The sequence below is a fragment of the Alligator mississippiensis genome, chromosome 5, assembly GCF_030867095.1.
Source record: "Alligator mississippiensis isolate rAllMis1 chromosome 5, rAllMis1, whole genome shotgun sequence".
NCBI classification, from domain to species: Eukaryota; Metazoa; Chordata; order Crocodylia; family Alligatoridae; genus Alligator; species Alligator mississippiensis.
Window position 1 is genome coordinate 129,540,151 of NC_081828.1, and position 10,477 is coordinate 129,550,627.

The 10,477-nt window shown below is 40.4% G+C and overlaps 1 protein-coding gene across 5 annotated transcripts; it reads right to left on the reverse strand.

Annotated features, from left to right (window-relative positions):
• Positions 1-1,534: 1,534 nt before the first annotated feature.
• On the reverse strand, positions 1,535-10,414 carry LOC102566107 (uncharacterized). 5 transcript variants are annotated; one of them, XM_019483435.2, is made up of 6 exons: positions 10,323-10,414; positions 8,293-8,443; positions 4,981-6,924; positions 3,746-3,871; positions 2,972-3,097; positions 1,535-1,773 (listed from the first exon to the last, which is right to left on the reverse strand). In XM_019483435.2, the coding sequence occupies exons 2-6, from the start codon at positions 8,438-8,440 to the stop codon at positions 1,736-1,738; spliced, it is 2,382 nt and encodes a 793-aa protein (XP_019338980.1). In that variant the 5' UTR covers positions 8,441-8,443; positions 10,323-10,414; the 3' UTR covers positions 1,535-1,735. The 5 variants fall into 5 exon arrangements, with proteins under 5 accessions (XP_019338980.1, XP_014458088.1, XP_019338979.1 ...); XM_014602602.3 differs by lacking the exon at positions 10,323-10,414 and adding an exon at positions 9,799-10,076; XM_019483434.2 differs by lacking the exon at positions 10,323-10,414 and adding an exon at positions 9,575-9,788.
• Positions 10,415-10,477: the final 63 nt, after the last annotated feature.

Genomic DNA, 10,477 nt, shown 5'->3' on the forward strand with positions numbered 1-10,477 from the left:
TACTTCCACATCCATATTCCAGTTTGTTATTACCTTGCTTCTATGTCATTAGACAGACAGCAATCCAAATAAAATCAAAGCAAGTATATATAACCCTACTCACTGAGAGGCATGCTGTTGCTAAATTCTCATCCAAGTAGGATTCCCAGACCTGATTCTCTTAAGAAAATGTTTTTCCTTCTGAATTGAATACTAGAGAAGTTTGTTTATTATAAACAAAACAATAAATAGTCCCTAAAAAACTAGAGATGTAGATATTTCTCAAGTGTTCATTGAACATCTGTGCATACAGCCAGCCACTTTCTTCTTTTTTGGAGGAGGTGGCAGACAAGGAGGTGGCAGTGGTGGAGGCAACAGCAAGTGCCTAGTTTAGAGAGTTGCCAATAGCCAGTTGTCACAATGTACCAGCCATAGGAATTTAAGGAAAAGGTAGGTTTTGTGCAGAACTTTTACATTCAAAAGTTAAAATAAAAAGGACCAAGTCTTTTTGAGAGCGAGTTCTTCTTTCTGCTGTCTTAGTTTAATTGAAATACAGCCTCTGATTTATTTTTGCTTATGGATGCAAAAAACACCCAAAGAGCAAATCATTTTTAAGGAAAAAAAAATGAAAAGTTAGACAAGCAGAGAAACTCAAGAAGTCTCAACATTTTAGATGCAAAATAAGCTCTTGACTTGTCAAAACTACCATTAGCATAAGATTTAGAGATTATACCCCATCCATCCAGTGATGAAGATTAAGCTAGTAACAGATTGCTTCCAACTCAGAATTTCTCAGAGCTATCCCCACAGCCTCTAGTACATGTTACTAGTTTGCCAAAAGAGAATTGCTTCTTTAGCCGCCTTGCAAGTGTGAGAGGTCCCTGTACTGAACTCAAGTCCCCAGAAGCAGAAATACTAGTTAGTTATAAGAACCACAACTGGAATACTTACAGGAGTCAGCAAAGACTGCACAAGTTCTTTAATGTACATGCAGGCCTCCCTGACCATATTTGCAGGAACAGAAACAAGAGGACTTATCCTAAAAACAAATAGCTTTATTCATTCTAAAAAGGAACACCTAGTTAATACTGGCTCTGGTCAGATGTGCCCCAATTCCCGCCCCGCCCAATAAAGATAGCTATATTGTTGCAGCCACTAGGTCCAACTGAGTCTACCCACACAAGTGGTTACCAATTCTCCAATTCTTAAAAAGCCATCTGTTCAGCATTTTAAATGCTTTAGTCTCCACATCTATGAGGCTATCCGTTTAGAAAGGATCAAGTCTTAGTCTCAGGAACTCAAGAGGCCAAGTTCTGCACATTTTTGCCATGGGGGTTTCCATCAGCTAGTCTGATGAAGGAGGATGCTCTTGTATCCACAGCTTTACATGTGGTCTCAACTTCTGAAGCTTATCATCATAGCAAAATTTCACCTTCTTACTCTGGTGGTCATAAATGCAGGCAAAGAAGTGGAACTGTTAAGTTGCACAGAGAATTTTATAGATCTTTTCCTAGATTTGGCTATTTGCTTCCACATTCAGAAAAGACTACACAGCGCAATTCTATTAAATTTTATTGCTCTTAAATAGTGTGTGCGCATTAGTTACAAAAAAAAAAAAACAACACCAAAGTGCTTTGACTTGAGTGTCTTCACACAGTGTAATTCCTTATCCTTTAACTGTGCATAGTAGCTTACAAAAACTTATTAGACATGCAAACCTCAAAAAAAATTTGTGTTTCTTTCCCAGCATTTGAAATTATCTTCTTCTATAGACAGCCCTCTTTGTTCCACGTCCTAGACATAAAAAGGAGGAAATGTTTAAGATTAGTTTTATTTTTTAAAATAAATATGCATTTCCCACTATGGAGGTCATGTCGGCCTAAAAGGGTAAGGCAGGAGAAACCTACCAAATAAGCTGCCCCTACTGCTACAAGAAGTAAATTTGGAATTTTGAAAGTGATGCTCAAAAATCATTCAAGTCCCTCTCTCTCTCTGTGTTATCAGAGTGGTTCTACAGTCAAGGATCCCAAATTATAAAGCACTCCAGGAAAACGGTCTGGAATGCTGGAAATGAAATTTTAAATTTGCAATAAAGATTAAGAGCCAGTTAAATATACCAGCAATACCGTCATAAATATTATGGTTTGTTTCATTCCCGAGTTTTAGTTCAGGGTCTCATAAGATTATTTCTAGTTTATAAGACAGCTATTTTGTAGGAATTGAGGCATGCCAAGAAGTGTGGCCATTCCTGAGACAAAAAGGAGACAATTTGGGATCATGCAAGTTACTCAAATGTTTTTACTAAAAACAGGTGAGAAATCGAGAGGTGCAATGTTAACATTCAAAACATTAGTCTACTTCTGGGTCAATACCCATTGATTAAAAGGACAATTTCAGGACTATGCAGGCTCATTCCATTATCTCATACTATCTGGTTGCCTGTTGTGGAAAGGGTTCTCTCTGTACCCAAATTACGTGCCTCGAGTAAACCAAGCCAGTAAGTACACTCTCCCCCTTCAAAAATTCCCCCTAGGAGACTCCAAACCTTTGGCTAACTTCCAATAGTGTGAATTTACAAACAGAGACTATGGCACATTTAATTACTTTTATGATGTTTGACTGAAGCACTTTGAATTAAAGACAAGAAAAACAAAAATAATTGCTTGTAGTTTTGCTGCCTCCCTGCCATCTGTATTTTGCCTCTGAAGATAACCAGAGATCCCAAATCCCACAAAGCTTAAAAATGTAGCATTGCCAACGTGCATATATGATTTACACACGGATAAATAAAAAAATTTGGAAGGCTATGTTGCAAGTAAAACCACACACACAAGCAGGACTCTAGCTGCTGTATGTGCAATATCTAAAAAGGTACTCCAATTGTGAATTCAGCTAATTCTCCAAAGACCTCAGGAAAAAGAGGGGCTATTCACCACAGTTACTGACAGATGTTTATAAGTCAAGTGCTGATGCCTTCCATGAGCATGCTAACCTTTGCGTGCACTGGGTTTAGGCATTTCCCACGCCTCAACATCTTCCACCTCGCGTCTTGTGTCTCTACGTTTATAAGGGGGCTTGCCTACCCTTTTCTTCTTTGGTTTCTCCAGTGGCAGGTTGTCTAAAGTGGCATTATAATAATAATAATAATAAAAAGTAGCAATATTACTTCTCCAAGCAATTTAGCACATTTGAATTTTGCCAGACAGGTTTTTACTTAAATGGTTAACAATGTTGATTATTTCCTTTTATCACTGTAAAAAACACTTCTTCCTTGCACGCTATTCTGCTCTTCTTTCAGAGGTAGATACTAGACATTTTTAGAAGACACGCATGCTGTGACACTAGCAGTCTGGGAAAGTTGAGATAATATTTGCAATCCAGGTACTTTGTAGCCCGCCAGTGGAGCAGTTATTAGCCAGCCTACCCTGAAAGCAGTTGCTGCATTGGCTGACATTCTGGTTACCTGATGTAGCCAGTCATCAAAACAGTAAACTGCTGTGGGCATGCAAATGGGAAAATGCAGAGTATCTACAAAATATTGTATTGCTGCATAGATGTTCTTACATGGTTATATTGAACACTGTACAAATAAAAAGCAATACTTCACCATATTAAAGTTTATGGCAGTAGCTCTTTATAAAAGCGTTGCTTGTGTGTAGTGTGCTTATGCTTAGCTTTAGGGTAGGACTGACAAAAATACTGGTCTGCCAGATGCAGATGATCTAATCCATACCATGGAACAAGTATGAGGGAAAGTAAATAGTACCTTGTTCTTTCATTTTGGCTGGAGGTGAGAGACTACTACGTATCAGGCTGGAAAGCTTGGGTTTAGCACCACTTCTAATCCAGTAGTCTTCAACTGCCAACCCCACGTTTTCCTTCAGTAACCTCCCTAATCAAAACATATTATGGGATTTTAGTAGTGCAAGTCAGTATCTACAGTCAGGATATATTACTACTGACAGTTTATTACAGTAACAGTAGGTTAAGATAACAATTGAGCCCAGTATACATATATGGAGTAGGTATACAATACCAATAGCCAAGCACCAAGTTTCTAACTGTTAGGTACAAAACTAGAGAATCTCAATTTACATTTTAAAAGCCACAACTAAGTGGAATATAACCCACTTGGATTTGAAGAAAGAACTGTTAAAAGCCTTATAATTGATTAAATTGCTTCCTTTTATTACTGAGAAAGACAGAGACAACACAAAGCAGAAGTACTGAAACTGTTTGCCAGGAAGGCTAATTAGTTACCTGGAACCAAAAGCAGTTCATAACACAAGCATTCACTCCCGGGGGGGGGGGGGGGGGGTGGAAAATCAGCTAAAATATTGTTGACAATAAAAAGTTTGAGTAAAGGAACCAAGGTCCTTTGGGTAAAATCTGATATCTTTTATTGTTAAGATGGCATTCTAGTAGTTTGATTCTCATGAGTTATCTTCTAAACCAATTGCAGTAGCTGGCATATCAGGTCAGCATATCCTACCTTGTTATGGAGTTGGAAAGTTTGGGTTTTTTTGGGTTTTTTTTGTTTTTTTTTGTTTTTTTTTTTTTTTTTATGTAAAAGCAAAACAAAAACAAACAAACACCAGTCTCTCTTGCATGTAAGACAAGGCAGTGGCAAGCATGTCATTCAATTACAGTCAGACTCATTAAAATGAACTGATGTACTACCAGAATCTGAAATGAAGTGGGAATTAAGTCAACAAAGACTTCAGATAAAACAAAACACCAACTTTATAGTATTCATCCAACTTTACATTTCAGAAGTTGGAACTGCCAGTTACAGATACTTTGCGTCTCATGTAAAAGGCTTCATGCGTTTGCTTCAGTTCCTTATCTACAAAAGGATCATCTCTGGCTTTTCTTAAAAGTTATAGCACATCATTCTTTTTCTTGTTTTTCCAAGCTTTACAGAATATAGCCAGCAGTTAGCAAACACATGCCATAAGGCATTCCAAGTTATGATCAACACCATCTTGGTCATTAGCTTACCTCCTGAACGCTTCTGTGGAGGTCTCTTGTGATCAGATCCCTCTTTAAGTAGTCCCTCTCGTTTTGCTGCAGGCCTCTTTCTTTCATAGTACCCATAGTCACTGTACACCACCTCATCCTGGTCCTTCTCCTTTGGCTTACAAAATAGACCAATTTCACCAAGGGCACTTTTCAGTTTTACTTTCTCTCTAGCAGGCCAGCTAATCAGCTGAGCTGGGACAGAGTTTTTTGGTGGTTTCCAAAGCATCCTCTGACCAATCTGATGGTAGAAGCTGCCTTTACTAGGGGTCAGCATTTCATATGGGGTGGCTCCATGAAAGAAATATTCAATTTCATCCAGATCATCCTCATCCTCCTCATCTTCCACCACTGAGAATTCTTCAGAGTCATCAACTTCTGACAGAGACAAACTCTTAACAGCTTTTTTCTTTAGGGAGTAGATTTTCTTTTTACTGGAAGATCTAGGGAGGCTGCCCATCTTTTTACCTCTGCTGGAAAGATCTTTTATCTTGAGGTTTGAACAGCTTTTGAAGTTCTGGCTATTGCCATCATTGGTCTGCTCCCCATCTACTTGTTCCTCATCTTCATTTAGGGAGCCACTGCTTTTAATTTTCTCCTTCTCCAAGTCATCTGTATTTTTTTGTAAAGTGTACATGCTTTTCTGAAGCACATAGTCAGGGACAAAGTATGACACTGGTGCATTATCAATTGATGAGCCTTCCTCTTTGGAGGACATTTCATCAGAAGAAACACTGAGCACATTTTGATGTTTTCTTTGTGGGAAACGCATATCATAGTTGCAGTTAGTGTCCATATTATCCAAGCCAGCCAGCCAGCTGTTAGAAGGAACAAACTTCTCAACTGATTCGTCACACCATAAGCTTTTATCCAAGGTCATCTGACTTCCACTCGTAACACTGTGGCTCTGATTTAGCTTTTTCTGCTGCAGGAACATGTCATTTGTTATCTCCATATTGGATGGAAATAATACAGCCTGCTGAGTTAAGCTGGATTCATCTTGAGAAGCTTTTGAGCCAGTAGATCTTTTAGAACTAGAAGATATTTTAGATATAATTAGAGTGTCCTGCCTTGCCACTGACTGATCATTACAAATTGAGCTGGCTAGGTCTGTTATTTGTACTGCCCTAGCTTCACCTTGAGGAGATTTGGCTTTCTGGCTTGCATTTCCCAGTTTTTCCACCTCCAGCTTTGCTTCGTTATTTTGGACCTCTCTTTCCTGCAGAACATCAATGCTCTGTTTTGAAGGGAGAGCTTTGCACTCATCTGAGTAAGTGCTTGGCATCAATGCCTCAGCTTCATGAGGGCCATATATAAGCCCTTCACAAGAGCTAACAGAAAATAAATCACGCTGCACTATATTCTCTGGGACTGGTTTGCCACTTGCTACATCATACAAAGGAATTGTTTCTTTGAAGGACTTCCATAGCTGAATTGCAGGTGAGCCATTTCCATATTCTATTCTTACCTCTTCTTTCTCAAAAGCATAGCTTCCTGAAGGAAGATTTCTATACTGTGCAGTGCTGGAAGGGCTCTTATGAAGCCCTCTCTCTGGTACAATGGAAGATCCAGATGAATCCTGTTTCTCTGAAGTACTGTCAGTTTCTGTACCAATACCAGAAGAAACGCAAGCCATATTTCCTGCATCACAGCCTTTCGTTTCTATACGGGGAGCCTGATGCTTTTTTGCTTTGTTTTCAGGCTGTCTAGGATCAGTTTGTGTTTCTTTGGTTTCTGTTCTTCTCCCAGGACTACTATAGTGCCTAAAGCGTGTTGCATGATAAAACATAGGAGAGGGTGGGGGAGCATTAAAATAAGGCCTTCTGTTAACTCTTGTGTGCATGGGATGCTGTGGAACAAAATATCCAGGGTACTCATGCAGTGCAACAGAATAAAATGGAAAATATGGGTTTCCATTTCTGAATCCTAGAAACATGGGGGGGGGGGGGGGAGGAAGGAAGAGGCAAAAAAAAATAAAAAAAAATTATGAGTTTGTTTATATAAAAATGTTAATCTTCTGAAATAAAAGGAGACTAAAAAACACAAAAGTTTTGATTAGACCACATGGAATAACTGTTACATTAATACCCTACCTTTCGAGTACTACACAAGAGCCCTCTCCACCACAATCCTACTGGGCCATTAAGGACTAGCTTGTCTGTAGGCTACCCTTATTTTAAGTAGGGCTTGGCTTCACAGCTTGAGGCAGATTCAAATTGGTCTTCAAAATGTAATATCTAAACTAGCCTATAACTGTGCTTTTTAAGGGGATAGCTCTACACTAGAGACATTTTCATTACCTCTGATCATATAGATGCCCTGTCCTTGACTAGGAAACAGTTACTTGATTTATTTTTTTAGTTTTCCACACTCCATAAACCATAAATAGAAACTGCTGCAGCATCCTTAGCCTGACGAAGGGTTTTTGAACCCGAAAGCTTGCTTAATAACTATTCTCCAACCATTTGGGTTGGTCTAATAAAAGATATCAAATTCACCCAAGGAACCTTGTCTGCCTATATCCTTAGACCAACACGGCTACAACCTAAACCCCTGCATAAATAGAAACATGCATTTAATCCCCCAAGGGTGTTTATTGAATAGTAAATTTAAGACCCATCTTTAAAATACTTTTCCCCCACATTCTTAAGATCAGCATTTAGTTCTGCCTTGAAACAGAAGTTGCCAAGCACAAACAAACAAAACAAACAGGTTCCTACTGGTGCTAGTTGCTGAAATTAAAGGCTTATCTACCTGGACACTGGGGGGGGGGGGGGGGGGGGGGAAGTTAACTGTTTAAAAGTTGATCAGTAAGTCTACATCAAGTTCTGACCACAGAAGTGTCTACATTATGGTTTAAAAGGAAGCTGTGATTTGATTTGCTAGTTATTGATGGCTTGTGAGGGAATTCAGGTAAACCCCTGTAAACAGGTATTCATAATGTAAAGTAATTGGATTTAATAATACAACTTAATTGATTCACTTTACAGTCTCATGTTGAGAAAACAGAAGCACCCCACCTCATGGAAATAATTAATCCTAATTTCACCAACATCTTTGTAGTAAGACTACTCTTCGTATCCAGTTTGGCGATGCCACAATCATAAAATTACACAGCCAGCAAATTACCAACAGAGAAGGACCGCAGGTTAAGAGAAACCCTTTCAATATATGCACTAAACTCATCTTCAGAAACTATATAAACAGCTCTAAGGGTCTGTAGCATAATATTTGCATTTCGTTTGCTCCACCAGTGGTACAAGCATTTTCTTCAAATGGCTTGTTTTTCCTTACCTGGTGCAGGCATGCAGTAGGGATTATAGACTTGACTGAGGTACCATGGATTTGGGAAAGGCTGTTGTGCTGTTGGCTGTGCATAAAAAAAGGGCCTTGTGTGGTTTGTGGAGTATGGTCCAGCCTCTGAAGCTGGGGCAGTGTTCATTTTCTAAACAGTAAAATGACATTAAAGCTATCAGGTTAAGTCAGACAAGTTTGATCATACTCTTCTAGAAGCATCACAGAAAGCAGATAAGTGCAGTATATTCAGTGGCACTGTTGGGTTTTTTTTTTTTTGTTTGTTTGGTTTTTTTTAAGTGTACATCTCCCCTGTTGTATCCATTCACAGGGAGAAACCATATAACTTGTCCTGCAATGCTAGCCTGTATGTCTACAAGTCAATAAATTCAGCATCCAGCTCAATCAGATGTCTTTCTAGACAAATACTGCATGAGGAAAAAAAAAAAGACGACAATTTTTATATGCAATGGTCAGCATTACTATATTTAAGACAGATCTTAACCAGTCTTCTACAAGTTTGTTTGGAGCATGAGAGAGCAACAAGGCCAACACATACACATTTGTTTGTTTAAAATATACCAGCCACATAACCAATATTCAAAGCAGTGGCCAGTGACCCTTGGATTATGCTGGCCATTGAGATTAGGTAAATAACAGTAACTCCCTCACGTACACACACACCATCAAATACTTTTAGTTTACTGAGCTGCTTGTAAGGAACACAAAACCATGGAATTTCAGTTCAGTGAAGTATTAGTATTTAAAGAGTGCTGTGTTCAAACAACCGCATACATACTGTATTAAATAAAGTTCACGCTCCATAGAAAATGAGTTCTCTACATAAGAGGTACAGGTGAAAGTTATCATGTTTGAACAGCACTGTCTCTCTGCTAATTTACTTAGAGAATATATTCTCTATCATTAGTTACATCAAACAAGTGATTGGTTAAAAAAAAAAAATAAATAATAATCCTAATACACATTTTCTAGGCAGACCAAGGTAAGTAGTACTATAAACTAAACACCACCACCCCTCCTGAACATGCATCAAAAGGCACACACTTGTTGTTTGTCCATTAGTATTTACAAATGGGGAAGAGGACAAAAAGGGAGAGGTGTGGGAAAATAAGATAATTAGATTTAATAGAAAGAGAGGCATTTTGGCAAGTTAGGGGTTTTGAAAGCCACTAAAATAAAACTGAGCTTAAAGCCATTACAAAGGGGTACATAGCTCACCCCTGATAAATTAAAAGCCATGCAGGAACAAGAGCCCTCTTACTCCAGCTTCCATCCAGAGCACAGCCTCAACAAAGCACCAAGAGCCTACATGCTCTCCTCACAACTCAGCTCCACCAGCAACCCAAAGCCTGTTTTAACTTCTGGAGGGGTAAAACCCTACAAAACCAAACTAATCCTTCCCCAGCAAAGCCCTACCAAAACTAAGGGCCATGCTACTGCATCTGCCCACAGCCCAGCAGGAGACAAACCCAGACCTCCACCCACCTTGTTTATGGACCTCAAGAACACCCTTCCACTCCCTCCAGCACCTGGGCTTCATTTAATAGTGATGTGAAACCCCCAATCAGAGGGAGGGGCAGCCAATGGCGGGAGGGGCAAATACTTGTAGGCCTGTAGGGAGGGCTCAGGGACCAGTAGCCTTTTAATACGGTGCATGTGGTTTAGTTAGCCTCGATCAGTGGTTCTTGGCCACCTTAGACTCGAGGCCCCCTCAGAAGATGCTGGTTTTTTGGCTCCCACTTGTTTTGACTGCAGAAAAATAACAAGAGCAGCTGGTGGGTTGCAAAGGCCTTCCGCGTGCTCCCGGCTACCGACTGCTGCCTAAAACCTCTGGGTCCATGGTGTGGGTACACCTCCTGGGCCGCGCAGGGTGTGGCACCCCTGAGGGGGCTCAAGGCAGCCCGGGGTGCTGAGGATCGCGGGTCTCTCCCCTGCCCTCGGGCTACCAGGGAAACGGGCCTCTGCTTGTTACAGCTGCGGGGGTAGTCGTGTCATCGCACTCAACCCACAGAAGGAGGCTTTGAACCCCGCAGGCCTTCCCTCGGAGGCAGGCAGTCCGCGGGCGCCCAGAGCAGACGTTCGCGAAGCTAGAGGCGCCTGGCGCCGTCCCGCCTGCAGGGGGCTCCCTCGCTCCTCGCCTCCCCCCGCCCTTGCGCTGGACAAG